Consider the following 15,651-nt stretch of genomic DNA (forward strand, 5'->3'; position numbering starts at 1 on the left):
GCATCAAGGCCTTGCTTCTGCAGCATTTTTTATGCTTTTGCAGGCTTCACTCTCTCTTTGTGAAAGCATCTTGACTTCTTCCCTGACCGGAAAATTTCTTCTTGCTCTTAATTCAAACATTCTCTAGATTTTGCAGTTTTATTCAAACTTCATCCTATTTAAAAGGCAGCTTTAACTCCCTTTATGTTTCCTACTATATAGCAAATTTTTCATACATTCAAAATGTTAGCCCAGCACAAATCTCACATAATAGGTCAGAGAATGCTTGATGGGTGAATAATTAAGCAGTGGATAAGTCATCTGATGTCTTGTGGAATCTGAAGGAAGAAGGAAACCCAAGGGGAGGGAAAAGGATGATGGGTGTGATTATGATGAAACACAAGATATATATTTACAGCATGGCCCAGATGGGGTATTCCAGTAAATACAATATTGGAAGAACTGTAAATCCTTGCTTTGAAGAATTGGGATTCAGTATATATGCTTTACACCACACCTCTGATAAACACAAGAGTCCAGCAGCCTCCCCAGGATCTTTAAGTTCTTGAGATCTCTCTTCATGCACATGGAGTGTCAGCCTCTTTGTTCTGGAATAACAAGACATTCTGAACCAACAGTAACCCATCAATGACTCAAGGGGTCAGTGGTGCCTAGACTATTGTCCTGTCAACATTTTCTAGTCATATACTCCATGGAAAGTGTAGTGCTAAGCTCCAGTTTAGAAGAATTTTTAGGAGGGTAGCCAAACTATATCTTTAAAAATTATACTATGAAAATAATAAAAGTCAAAAACACAAGCTTTGGAGTCCAGCAGGCTAGCTGTGTGTTTCTACTTGGCAACTTCCTATTTGGGCAAATGGAGGCAGTTTCTGACCTTTTTATACCTTAGTTTTCTCAACTGAAAAATGGGAACTTATTGCTTGTCTCACAGTATTATTTTGAGAATTTGATGAGATAGTACAGAGAAAGCACTGAGTGTTCAATTAATGAAAGCTATTATCATTATTAACATATTAGAAGAAAATAGAGATTGCTTTGGGGATGTTGGTCTAGGGGTGCAGGGAAGGCAGAGACCTCAGGAAGGCTTCATGGAGAGGAACCAATGCTCTGAGTTTTGAAGGAGGCCAGGGCAGTGCCACCATGGCTGTGAAGGGTTGATTACCCCGGCTTGAAAGCAGAGAGGATGCAAGGTTGCAGGATAGGGGTGATAAATGGGTCCAGGATTGCTTGGGAGATATTTCTCTTTAAAGTGTCAGGCTGACATTAAACCACCAATTGGACATTCAACCCTCAGGGGCAAGGGGCATGGGACAAATAAATGGTATTAACGTTTACAGCCAAAATAGGAACCTAATGAACCAGGCTTGCAGGTAAGTTCTGGATTCTGTCTGGATTACGTCAGCTGACACATGATCGCCACTGCCTGCCATGCCATCCATGGGCTCTACCCTCTACCATGCAAAGGAGGGCTTAGTAGGGGTCCTAAGGTATATCATGGGAAGGCCTCATGTCATGCAACAAGGGCATTCCTAACAAGTTATCATGTGAAGGAAAAGATTGTTCCTTCAACACACTTTTCTGTGTAGTATAATTCCTTTGACAGTGCATACCACCACCCACAATTTTTGTTTAGCACATTTTTATTTTTGCTCCTCCCCATGGGTTCTTATAGCAGGGGAGCCTCTAGAAATGCTAAGGACATTGAATGGTTCATTAGAGCAGGTCTCATTCTAAATACTCTACAGTTTGTTACAGGGGAATTCTTTAAGGAACTTACCATGATTGAAGAGACAAAATCGGTGCATATAAAACAAGTCCTAGAAATATCCTTAAAGAGTTTTTTGTTGAAGTTAGTACATCCTGAAATTCTACCAAAAGGATTGAAAACAGCACGTGGTGAAAACATAAGACTTTCAGGACCAATGACATGGCCAATGAAGCTAATGCAAACTCTTCCTGCAGCATGGCTACAGTGTCCAGGTTGAAGCATAATGATTTTTCAGCTGAGGTCACAAGAAAAAAGGAAAACCCCAGATGCTAGGAACACAGAAGGAGCTAAAAGTTAGAGCAGTAAGCAGTGAGCTGAGTCTGGGGCACCTGAGGTGGTTGCCAGAATTGAAAATGACTCAGATGGCCAGGAGCTTGGGTTTTGTTGCCATCTGGAGCAGGAGATGAAGCCTTGGCACTGCACAAGAGACAGCTGCACCATCAGGAAACCGGGGAATGGAGGCACTACCCACTGGCCCAGAGAGATGGGAAGGAAGCTCGTCCCCAAGCCAGGAGATTGAAAAATTGGTCCTCTCTGGTCATACCTCTGGGACATCTGACAGATGCAAATGCAAAGTGCTCCGATCCCCTGTCATATGAGTGTCGCATTTCTGAAGGACTTGACAGTTTATACAATTCTTTTTAATTTTTTTTTTATTTTTACAATAACCACTTAAAAGTTTTTAAAAATGTTTTAAACTTTTATTTAAATGCAGGGGTACATGTGCAGGTTTGTTATTTAGGTAAAATGCATGTAGCAGGGGTTTGGTGTACAGATAATTTCATCACCCAAGTAGTAAGCATAGGACCCAATAGATATTTTTTCTGATCCTCTCCCTCTTCTCACCCTCACCCTCAACTATGCCCCAGTGTCTGTTGTTCTCCTACTAGTATCCTGTGTTCTCATTGTTTAGCTCCCACTTATAAGTGAGAACACATAGTATTTAATTTTCTGTTTCTGTGTTCGTTTGCTTAGGATATGGCCTCCAGCTCCATCCACGTTGCTGCAGAGGACGTGATCTCATTCTTTTTTACGACTGCATAGTATTCCATAGCGTATATATATATACCACGCTTTCTTTATTCAGTGTACTGTTGGTGGGCATTAGGTTGATTCCATGTCTTTGCTATTGTGAATAGTGCTGCAGTGAACATACTCATGCATGCGTCCTTATGGTAGAACAATTTATTTTCCTTTGGGTATATACCCAGTAGTGGGATTGCTGGGTCAAATGGTAATTCTGTTTTAAGTTCTTCGAGGAATCACCACACTGCTTTCCACAATGGCTGAATTAATTCACACTCTCACCAGTAGTTTGTAAGTGTTCCTTTTCTCTGCAACCTCGCCAGCATGTTATTTTTTTTACTTTTAATAGTAGCCATTCTGACTGATGGCGATAGTGTCTCATTGTGGTTGTGATTAGTTTACACAACTATTTCATGAGGCAAAAAATGTCATGACCATTTAACAGATAAGCAAGTAGAGGCTCAGCAAGGCTCCACATCAGGTATAAAGAAGAGCTGGGCCCAAACCCAAGTCCTTTCTCTGCAGCCCTGCCTGTATCAGAATTATGGGCTTCTCAGGCCACCTCCTATGTTCAAACACCCAGGAAATGGGCAGGCTGGCACTGCAGGCACTAAGGTCAAAGGTGCTTGCTCTAAAATGAACACCTATCATATCCTGGCCACCAAGAGGTGACTCCCCTCCTTTCCCACACCTGCACGCTGCCCATCTGAGTAGGGATGTGAGAAGAGGGGATGTCTAGTGTGGAGTGAGTGGGGCCAGAGTCTTTGGTCACTCCAAAACTGTGCCCACAGAATGGGAGTCTCTTTTTTTTTTTTATTTCTTGAAAGCCACTTGAACTTTGTCATTGCAATTAAGCTTATCTCTTCTTGTGTTTGCTCAGCTAGTGGGTGGAAGATGTCATTACCCTCTTCTAAGTTTATGGAAAACTCATGAGTATTAAATATTGAAATGGCTACTAATCTCTGTGCTCTCAAGATTCACACACACACACACACACACACACAAATGACAAAAGGAAGTCATTGGGGGTTGCCTAAGAATAGCCATATCTCAGACCTGGGGGAGAGAGGGAGTCCTGGCCCGGCGTTGATCAGCTCGATTTACTTGTCAGGCTGCCCATCTGCCAGGGAAACTGTCAAGGCTTTACTGGTTGTGCCAGGCCCTGAACCAACCTCTGGGTCAGCTGCATTCCCAATGCTGTTCTGAGTCTGCAGGCGTTGCCTGGACAGGGTAGGAAGGAATTGCAGCACGAGGCAGAGGGGTCCACAAGGAGATAGCTCACGGGTCCTGCTGTTCCTCAGACACCAGGAAAGGCGCATCTGGTCCATACTTCCCCTGAGGCCTCCAGGGTTGATGCTGATTTGCACTATAGAGAAACTTTCATGATGCTCTTTCCCACTCCCCTCTGTCGACCCCAGAAAGCAGCAGTGTGGGGTGTGATACTTGACATTTGCAATCAACGGGAGAGGGCCTAGTTGTGGATGTATAAGCCAGATATCCCTTTATCTGAGTAGGATGCCAGGCAGGCAGCTGGGGGCATGAGAGAACATGGGCACTTGCAGCAGATTCTCCCAAACGAAGCAGCTGATGGGTGGGATGGGAGGTGGGCATCGTAGTGACTCTATCACAGTCATTTTCCCTGGTGATTATTTCATTGATTTTAGGCTGCAAAGCTCCTAAGTTCCCCATCTAAGCAAGTGTTTACGTATTCCTTCCTTGACAAGTGCTAGAAGAGCTCTTTAGGTAGGTGGTGAATAGGGTCTCAGGTATAGACCTGAATTTAGCCCTGGGCTGAAACTTCGCGTGCTCATTAGACAGACATATGCCAGCTATTGGCCCAGGCTTTAGGTGTCACATGTAACCCAGATGGGATCTAAACAAAATGAGCTTGAGTTCCTCCAAAGCCCTTCCTAGGATTTCTAGGGACCTGGGGAACCCTGTAGGGAATGCAGCCCCACAGACACTGCACTTCCTGGCACTGCTTCTGCGTGTGCCATCTCAGCCCCATCACAACCATCCAGAAATAAAGCTCAGCCCTGCATCATTTTCCACTTGCTCACATGTTGATTCAGGCACTATATTTTCCTGAAGCTTTTGAAATAGTTGGAGTGGAAATTAAAGAAAGATGGATGGGGATTCACTGCAGCAAATGAGCAGCTTCAAAGCCAGTGTCATCCTGGAGCTCTTCTTGCCTTGCGGTCACTGGGGGTAACTCAGTGACCCATCACCCCACGCCCTCTTGGTGGCGCCTCTCCTGCCTGCCTGCCACATTCCTCTCTCTGCTTTCTGCAGTCTGGGAGAGGGACAGGAAGACACACCCAGCCTCTCCTGGTCTCCTGCATGAGGGAGCTGCCCTTCTCTTCACCAGCTTGGCTGTCACTGACACACGGGTCTGAGGTCTGGGGTCTCACACACTCTGTCTCCCAGGCAGTCATTTATATACACACACACACGCACGCACGCACGCACGCAAGGAATTCTCATGCCAGTTCTTGAGAAAATGGATTTTTTACTTCCTTACATATACAAAAATGAAATATCAGCATCCCACCTGGAGACCAGGGCCCCTTCGTTACAATGAGACATGTTAAAAGATGCGTAATCAAAGCTCAGAGCAAGATGACAGAAGGACTGTGGGTGTGCCCATCCTTCTTGGAGCCACCTTGCCCCTTCCTGCCCGCTGCTCAGGTAGTCGTGGTGATTATAAAAAGCCATAAGTTCTCAGCATGCAGGCCCACTTCGCTTGCTGCAGGGACAGCCCCAATTCCTGGCCTGGGAGGCACCTAGACACTGTGTCCTAGACACGGTCAGAGGAGGGCCAAGCAGGGAGGGCCAGAGCACCCCTCTGTGCTGGAGGGAAAGGTCTGCTGGTGCCACAATCTACATGGCAGGACACTCCACTAGTGAGCGCTCTCTGCCCACACCGCTCCAAAGGTGGAGAGCTCTCTGTGGCGGGGTACACCTTAATACCACCTGTCAGGGATGCCATAGAAGGGCCCTGGCACTGGGACTGTGGGTGGAGGAGAGAACTTCTGAAGTGCTTTGCTGGATCAACATGTCCAAATGCTGGAGACCACAGAGGGCATAGAGAGTGGCATGGACGCCCCTGATGTGTCCACTTGGCCCTGTGGTTGGATCTGTGACCTAGGGAGAAGGAAGGAAAGAGGATGGAAAGGTAGACTGGAGTGACCTTTTGAAGGCTGGCAGCCCTGCTAGAAGTTTAGGCAATGGGAGTCATTTTCCAAGCCAAAAATTAGAACTCATAATAGGGAAATGGAAGTGTTATTGGCGGTGGCCATCGTGACCTGGCACGTGACACCAGGCCATCCAGGACCTGTGGCCTCTGAAGTGATGGGAACCACCGAGGCTCATGCCTGGAGCAGTGGCCCAACTCAGCCTATGCTTCAGGATGATCTGTCTAACCACAGAGTAGAGGAGGACCACAGGACGAAGGCAGGAAGCTGCGGGTGAAAAGGTTGACGCCAAAGTCCAGACAAAGAAGGGAGAGAATCTGGGGGTGAGGGGGTACTTGCCGAGAACTGCCTCAGAGGCAGAAACTGGGACATGTGCACCCACTGGGCACCACGCCTCTCTGTGCTTCACAACAAACTGGCACATCCCAAGGCCACTGGAAGCCCTGTTGGGCCATCTCCCCAAGGCCAGTGTTGTATACATAACCCTACAAGACCAGTTTCCTACACATAACCCCAGATCCCTTGTCCTGTCTTCTCAGCAGGGCTGGAGCAAGTCAGCAGGTGTCACTTTCTCCTGCCTTGTCTCTGCCTAATAAAATGTGTCTCAATTCTGCACACCTGGTTCCAATGTTTTACACCTGCCATTGAGCAAGGGCTGCTTTAACACCTCAAAAAGACCTGTGGAGGAGACTATAATCATCAAGGAGGAATTCCCAGGATTCAAAATAGCACTAGCAGCTGATGACAACTCTACAAATTAAGTTTGTGTAATAATGGGGATGAGAAGAGATCATAAGGTTATGTAAATAAGGTGAGGTTTTGAGTTCAAAGGAATTCTCTGGAATTTTTCTGTGTGTGTACACATGCACACACACACATATATAAACACTTATGTATATAATGTGTATATGTGTATGTATTACATATATGCACATTCACACATCTTTATGTACATAATACATGTATGTATATATAAACACCGATGTACAAACACATATGCACACATCTATATATACACACATGTGTGCATATATACACATACATGCATATACACACACATTTCATGGGGTGTGGAGAGTCACTTAAAGGCTCCCAGGGCCATAGGGCTTCCTGCTTGACTGATATTCATTAATGTTTGCTGAATTGCAGCAAACCTTTGCTGTGCCCATCCTGTTCTTTATCATTGACCATTGCTCTCGGGAGTTAATGTTTGAACCTGGCCATAAAGGAATCAACAGCTGCTGACCTCTGGCCGCTATTCGAAAGGAAGGGAGCCCCCTATAAAACAGCCTACAGTGGACAGTCTGGTCGGCAGAGCTGCAGATCAGTTGTGAAGAGGGAGCTCTATCGCCAGCATGAGTTTCTCTGGCAAGTACCAACTGCAGAGCCAGGAAAACTTTGAATCCTTCATGAAGGCAATCGGTGAGTGCTGCTCTGAAAGGCAAAGCTGTGGGTCACATCGATGAGGGTCTGGCCCTACCAGCAGTGGCTATTTAGGGTCCAAACGTTGAGATGGGGGGAGAGATTCAGGCTATATACACAAACTAGGGGGCATTTTACTGACTTCTGGAGTTATTTGCAGCGAGTCCTCACTGCACAAGGCCATCCCATAGGCAAGTGGAAAGAGCACTGAACTAGGGTGTGGTCTGGATTGATGACCATGTCGTTGGCACTTCGTTGTGTGATCCTGTTCCTGCATTTATTCATTCTTCAAACAAATAGTGATTCAAGGCCAATCACACACTGAGCACTGTGCTGGATAGATATCAAGGAGACAGATAATAAAGGTAATAAGGCATTATCTTATTGGGAAAAAGAAGAGAAGAAATAAAGGTAATAAGGCATTCCCTAAGGTGTATGGAGCACTCACTGTGCCAGGCAACTGTGCTGACCATGGAATATGCAATACCCCATCTATTCCTCACCATAAAACTAAGCTGGGTACCGTTATTTTCCCACTTTACAGTTGATGTAATTGAAGCCTAGAAAGATTTAGTAATCACAAGCAAGGTCATGCAAATAGGAAGTGTTTAAGTTAGGACTGGAAGCAGGCACTCATTCTCAGAGACCCTGCTTTAACCCCTGTGCCTCCCAGGGTCACGTACAGGAGGATGTGGCTCACGGAGGGCACGGAGGGATGGCTCAGTGGAGGTAAAGAGAAGGATCAGGCTGAGCCTTGGAAGACAGGTGTCTAGGGGACTGGGGGCAGGGAGCATGCTCCAGGCAGAGGGAGCCCTATAAGCAAAGGGTGTAGCATGGCAAGGGAGGGTGCCAAGAATGAGAAGGGTGCCGAAGACAGCAGGGGCAGGGAGAGGAGGACCTTCAGCTCTGCTGGAGAGGGATCTTCTGCAGGCAATTCATACTACCTCTGTGTCTCGCATCTCTCCCTCATGCAACAGGACCCTCTGTGCTCACTGTCCACCCACATAATGTTTGTGAACCTCAGTTTGTATAACAGCGTGGACAAGTTCTAAAATTGGTAAAGCTCCATGCCAGGGCAAGGGATTGCTGGCATGTCTTCCTCTAGAGCCTTGGCTGCAGAGGTGGACACAGGCTTGCCTGGCACAGTGCTGCTTTGGGTGTGTTGGCCTGGCATGATTATTGATAGCTCCCCTGTCACTCCCAGGAGGGACCTAGCTTGGAAGATCAACTCTCTGGTCACCCAGGGTATGGGGAATGAAATGCTCCCGCTCCAAGAGCAAAGTCATCAAAGGAGGAGGGAATGAGGAAGGAGAGTGAGCAAGAACCAGGGTGCTCACAAGAGGAATAGTTCTTCAGGCCAGAGGAGTGTCCTTTTTATAAATTGACTGGCAAAATAGCAGCAGGCCAGGCCAGGCCACTGTCCTTTTCATCCTAAGGCCACAGCCCATGCTGCTCACAAGTCCCCAGTGAGTTCCTGTAGCCCCTTGGGAGACACAGTGCCCTCCTCTGCCCCTCCATGCTATAACATTTCTCTCATCTGCCTACCACAGTCATGAAACTCCCACCTTTGCCCATCTCTAAACCTCAGATGGTTTCCACCAGGTTTGCCGGAAGAGCTCATCCAGAAGGGGAAGGATATCAAGAGTGTGACGGAAATCGTGCAGAACGGGAAGCACTTCAAGTTCACCATCACCGCCGGGTCCAAAGTGATCCAAAACGAGTTCACGGTGGGGGAGGAAAGTGAGCTGGAGACAATGACAGGGGAGAAAGTCAAGGTAGGAGGGCATCCCTTCTGCTGTCAGAACTTTCCTTGGAATCTGGCCCTGGGGCCTCATTCCTCAAGGCTCTAACCTCACAATTCCAACCATAGATACCATTTCTGAACCCACCTCCACTGTGGGAGAAGCAGAGAGACAAAGGCAGCTCTTAGGGAAGAATCTTATAGGGAAGCTGCTCTCCTCTTCCCAGGGATTGTCTGAGGGATGTTCCAGCCCCCAAAGTCTGAGCTTTCCCATATGGAGGATATGGGGGAACCAGGCATAGAGCAGGATTCTAAGTCTCAGGTCCTCCCAGGCCCAGTGCTCCTGGCACTAAGAGTCCTCTAAGCAGGGCCCAGGAGTGGGGCAAGTGGGAGTTTGTGAAAAACCCTTAACTGAGCCCAAAGTCAACTGGCCTTCACTGAACCTAGAGCTGGGAGATACTTCTTGAAGGATAGGGAGAGACTTATTGAAGGAGGTGCTGGCAATACCAGAATACCAGGGCCCTAGACAGGTGCTCAGACCCTGCCTTCAGGGGTGGTCACGAAGTCCCTGGCTTCAGCCACCCCATCTGTAAAATAAAGAACAATCAACCTCCCTAAACTGTAAAATAAGAACAGTCAACCCCCCTAGACTGAAGGCAGTGGGCAGATCAGCATCACTTCTGCTGGGCACAACTCAAGGTGTGCACTGACAGCTGGGGTGTGGGGTGTGGGCTGTGTGAGTGGCAGATGGTGGCAGGGGGATCCTGGCAATGGGGGTGCCCGTCTCCTCCTCCCTCTGAAACACTCCATGCTTTAGCAGCCCTCTTCTCTCCTCCACCCAGACAGCTGTGTTCATTGGGCTGGGAATGTTTGTCTTTTTATCTCTTCGGGTCACTCTTTATTTCTGCCTCTCCAATTAGAACATTACAGGTCAGGATGATTTTAGGAGGAAAATATTCTTGATGTGCTCATGGTCAAGGGATTTAACTATGGGCCTTTTCCAAATTTTCTTTTTGGAGGCAAAATGTTTAACATTGTCCAGGGTCTTCGGCTCCCTGCTGGGTTCCTGTCATCTCTTCCAGGATGTATAAGGGCTTGGAAGGAGGCCACAAAACGAAACGTTAACGTTCTGGGAAGAATAATACATGCCTGGTTGGGCAGGTGGCTCATGCCTACAATCCCAGCACTTTGGGAGGCTGAAGTGGGAGGATTGCTTGAGCCTAGGAGTTCAAGACCAGCCTGGGCAACATACAAGACTTCATTTCAATTTAAAAAAAAAGAGAAGAAGAAGAAGAAGAAGAATACATACCAAAGCAAAAGATGTATTCTCTACTGGTCAATATTTTGAATTTTGCCACTACCTCCCTCCATTAGCTTGGGAGAATTGAGATTTTACTTGATTTGATTTTAGCATTTGTATTTGGGGCCACTTAGGTGTTCCATGCTCATTTCTAGATCACATGCCATGAATTAAAATTCTGACAAAATAGTCCTGACATTTTATTTAGTTCTTTTTTTTTTTAATACTTTAAGTTCTAGGGTACATGTGCACAATGGGCAGGTTTGTTACATATGTATACATGTGCCATGTTGGTGTGCTGCACCCATCAACTCGTCAGCACCCATCAACTCGTCATTTACATCAGGTATAACTCCCAATGCCACCCATCGCCCCTTCCCCCTCCCCACAATAGGCCCCAGTGTGTGATGTTCCCCTTCCCATGTCCAAGTGATCTCATTGTTCAATTCCAACCTATGAGTGAGAACATGCGGTGTTTGGCTTTCTGTTCTTGCGATAGTTTGCTGAGAATGATGGTTTCCAGTTGCATCCATGTCCCTACAAAGGACACGAACTCATCCTTTTTTACAGCTGCATAGTATTCCATGGTGTATATGTGCCACATTTTCTTAATCCAGTCTGTCACTGATGGACATTTGGGTTGATTCCAAGTCTTTGCTATTGTGAATAGTGCCGCAATAAACATACGTGTGCATGTGTCTTTATAGCAGCATGATTTATAATCCTTTGGGTATATACCCAGTAATGGGATGGCTAGATCATATGGTATTTCTAGTTCTAGATCCTTGAGGAATCGCCACACTGTTTTCCACAATGATTGAACTAGTTTACAATGCCACCAACAGTGTAAAAGTGTTCCTATTTCTCCACGTCCTCTCCAGCACCTGTTGTTTCCTGACTTTTTAATGATTGCCATTCTAACTGGTGTGAGATGTTATCTCATTGTGGTTTTGATTTGCATTTCTCTGACGGCCAGTGATGACGAGCATTTTTTCATGTGTCTGTTGGCTGTATGAATGTCTTCTTTTGAGAAATGTCTGTTCATATCCTTTGCCTACTTTTCGATGGCGTTGTTTGTTTTTTTCTTGTAAATTTGTTTGAGTTCTTTGCAGGTTCTGGATATTAGCCCTTTGTCAGATGAGTAGATTGTAAAAAATTTCTCCCATTCTGTAGGTTGCCTGTTCACTTTATTTAGTTCTTAAATGCACCTCACTTCTATTTGGAGCCAGAGAACTGCAGGCTTGGAATCATAGGAACCAGAACATTTCAGTTGTTGTGACCTGAGACCTGTGCAGAAGAAGCAACTTCATTAGCAAGGCTCTTGCCCCCCACCACCCTTTCCTCACAGGCCATCTCTCTGTTCTCTGCAGACAGTGGTTCAGTTGGAAGGTAACAATAAACTGGTGACAACGTTCAAAAACATCAAGTCTGTGACCGAACTCAACGGCGACATAATCACCAATGTAAGTTGGTAGTGCTCTGAGCCTGTGGCTTCCCGTGCTTGAGGGGAGAGGGGAGGTGAAGCATGGGGAGTGGTTCACATACCCTAATGCCACCCCTCCACCCTCCAACCCCTAAACTTCTTTCCTGTGGTCAGTATCTGCCAGCACTTACTGGAGATCCACAATGTCCCAGGCACTTTACACACATTATCACTAATCCTTTCTGCTCAGCACTAACCAAGCAGCCACAGAGGCCTCCACCTGCCCTGCATGCCCACAGTGCTTCATAAATGCCTTTGCCCATTTAGTGTTTATAAACAGAATCCCATTCATGGTGATATTATGGCACCTGACAAGCCTGGCACAGTCCGGTTATGCAGTCAGCCTTGGTGCCTGGCTGCCAGCCACATCCTATACCCTATTTGGGGGTAGGGGAGGAATAGTGCAGTGTTTCTCCCGCAGGTATGTCCCCCTGACTCTTCTTTGCCCCCAGTATATGCTTTGAGGAGTCACATACAACAGAACACTGCCTCAGGAGGCTGTCATCACTCTGTTCAAATGGAAAAATTCTTTTTTTTTTTTGAGATGGAGTCTTGCTCATCGCCCAGGCTGGAGTGCAGTGGCACCATCTCGGCTCACTGCAAGCTCCGCCTCCCGGGTTCACGCCATTCTCCTGTCTCAGCCTCCCGAGTAGCTGGGACGACAGGCGCCCACCACCACGCCCGGCTAATTTTTTGTATTTTTAGCAGAGACGGGGTTTCACCGTGTTAGCCAGGATGGTCTCGATCTCCTGACCTCGTGATCCGCCCGCCTCGGCCTCCCAAAGTGCTGGGATTACAGGCGTGAGCCACCGCGCCCGGCCGGAAAAATTCTTAAACTAGAGAGAGTGTGAGCATTACCCACCCAATCTGCAGTTTCCCCCTCCACCCCAGCACATTCCCAGGAGGGCAGGGGAGCAGGAGATGAGCCGTCCTGCAGTAAGTCCTGGCCAACGCCCTTTGATAGACTCCATCTCACCTAATCCTCCTGTCTCCTTCGAGGGAGGCTGGATGAGGGATTCAATAGACAGGTTGACCTATCCAAGTCATCAGCTAATAAATGGTAAATCCAGGGCTTGAACCCATCAAGCAGCAACCATTGCATTGCTGCTGAAGCTAAGGGGCTCCTTTTCACCCTGATGGCATGGTATGTCATTCCAGCAGTCTTATTCAAGAGAACTGGCAGGGGTGGAGGGAACATCCTTAAAAACTCAAAAGCTGATGCAGCCACTGTTTTTATAAGCTTCACAGCTCCAGGGGTACAATTATGCACTACTCACTGCCTTCCAGGCTGTGCGCCCAGTTGTGTCCATGTGCATGTATCCTTGGTGCTCAACATGTATTTGGTGCATAGTAGGTACTCAATGAAACTTTGAGAGATTGGATTGGGCTAGTTTGGATGGTCTTGCTATAACAGTCATTGATGTGGAAAAGAATTGAGTCAAAGGCAGGAGGACTTTCCAGGTGAGGAGGAGAAGTGATAAAGACTTGGCATAGGATTTTGGAAAACATTGCTATCCCTTCCTCCAGTCCTGCAGGAAACCAGATGAATTTTTGAATTGTTTCATATGCCAACATATTTGGTGCTGTTTTTTAAGCTTAGTTTTGCTTTTTACAATACAACATCAGATGAACACTTCGTAATTTCTTTTCTGGCTTTCAGACCATGACATTGGGCGACATTGTCTTCAAGAGAATCAGCAAGAGAATTTAAACAAGTCTGCATTTCATATTATCTTAGTATGTAAAATTAACGTAATAAAGTGAACTTTGTTTTTAAAAAAAACTGTCTTTTCTTCTCAATGCCTTTTCACTGATGGTGCTATTGCTCACCATATTCTCATAAACATATTTTCATAAATGTTGATAATCCACGTGATCCCCACTACCAGGTCAAATCCGAAGAGTAATTCCCTGAACACAAAACCCATGCTGGCCACTCAGGTGTCTCTGCCAGGAAAGCCAGGTGTGGCTAGAGCTGCAGGAAGGCCCTGGAATGCCCTTTCCCAGTCAGGCACGTGGGCAAGGAGCTGGAGCCAGAGGATGTGCAGTGGGCTGGCCTTGAGGTGGCTCTCTCAAGGGAGCAGGAAGACTGGGCAGAAAAAGAGAGCTATACCCACAAGCACAGCCACGGTACCAGCCCACCAGCAGACAGGTGCAGAAAGGTCGGCACTGACCCGCCAAATAAACCTTTCCTCCTGTGGGAGGCTAAGCAGGGGGCTTAGTGAGAGGTACCAGAAGTGGACAGAGGAGGCTCAGTGGAAGTTCCCTCCATGCTATGGTCAGGGGCAGAAGGTAGGGGAAGGGGAGGAGTCCCTTCAATACCACTTTGTGCCAAACTGTTAGGGGTTGAATTGCATTCCCCAAAAATTTATATGTTGAAGTCCCAGACCCCCGGTATCTTGGAATGTGACCTCATTTGGAAATAAGGTCATTGCAAATGTAATTAATTACGATGTCATACTGAAGTAGGATGGGCCCCTAATCCACTACGTCTGGTGTCCTTCTAAAAGGGGGACATTTGAACACAGAGACGTGCACATGGGGGGTGTCCATGTGAAGACTGGAGCTATGCTGCCACAAATCAAGGAACTGTTCGAAGCTGAGAGACAGTCCTGGACCAGATCCTTCCCTGACTCCTTCAGAGGGGACATGGCCCTGCCGTCACCTTGATCTTAGGTTAACGGCCTCCAGAATTGTGAGATAATACATTTCTGTTGTTTAAGCCTCCCAGTTTGTGGTACAATGGCAGTCCTAGCAAACTAATAATAGTACTCATATCCCTCAGAGCTGCCATTTCTACCTTCATAAGACCTTTCGGCACCCAGAACTCTATGCAGACCGCAGTAAGCCTTGACGAATGACTGAATCGTTCACATTCCCCCTCTTCTCTTCCCACTTCTAGAGTTGAAACTATTACTTGTTACTTGGACTGTTTCCCAGGCTACCTGTAGCACCTCCCTGCCCCACTCTCACCTGCAGATCTCCAGACCACAACAGCATCCTCCTTAAACGCACCACCAACCATAATGTGTCCTACCTCATTGTCCAGCACATAAGAGTCACACTCCTAAACCTGGCATCCAAGTCCCTATATCATGGGTCAGCAAACTTTTTCTGTAAAGATCCGGAGAATACATTTTCTCAGCTCTGCGGGCCATTTGGTCTCTGTCACAAAAGTACTTAATTCTGCCACTGCAGTGTGAAAGCAGCCACAGCCAAATAATGTGGCTGTGTTCCAACAAAACTCTATCAGCACTGAAATTTGAATTTCATATAACTTGTACATCATAAACTATTACTCTTCTTTTCATTTTTTCTACCATTTAAACATGTGGAAACCATTATTAGTTTGTACCTTGTATGGAAACAGGTAGCAGCCAGATTTGGCCTATGAAATGTAGGATGCTGATCCCTGCAATCATAGCCTGTCCAACCTCTTTTAGCCTGTAATATACATTCTAATCAAACTAAACAACCTCCCATTCCCCTCACAATTCAAGCACCACCTGCTTTGAGATGGCTTCCCAAACCGCTCCGCTGAAAGTGCTCTTTCCCTCTCTGCCATTTTCTCTGGACCAGTCTTTGCAACGCAGTTCCTCCTGCCTTGCACTATTATTTTCTCCATATATTTGCTCTCCTTCTCTCACCTGGAGTGGAGCCTTAGGGAAAAAACACATCCATTGTTTGGAGAACTAAGGCAGACTGAAGGAAAGAGTT

General features: G+C 46.7%; 1 protein-coding gene across 1 annotated transcript; it reads left to right on the forward strand.

Annotated features, from left to right (window-relative positions):
* The first annotated feature begins 7,203 nt into the window (after nt 1–7,203).
* Nucleotides 7,204–13,717, forward strand: FABP1 (fatty acid binding protein 1). Its single transcript, XM_015112816.3, has 4 exons — nt 7,204–7,410; nt 9,013–9,185; nt 11,822–11,914; nt 13,595–13,717. Exons 1-4 carry the CDS (start codon nt 7,344–7,346, stop codon nt 13,643–13,645), a joined length of 384 nt encoding a protein of 127 aa, XP_014968302.1. The 5' UTR covers nt 7,204–7,343; the 3' UTR covers nt 13,646–13,717.
* The last annotated feature ends 1,934 nt before the right edge of the window (nt 13,718–15,651 follow it).

The sequence above is a fragment of the Macaca mulatta genome, chromosome 13 (genome assembly GCF_049350105.2).
Source record: "Macaca mulatta isolate MMU2019108-1 chromosome 13, T2T-MMU8v2.0, whole genome shotgun sequence".
NCBI classification, from domain to species: Eukaryota; Metazoa; Chordata; class Mammalia; order Primates; family Cercopithecidae; genus Macaca; species Macaca mulatta.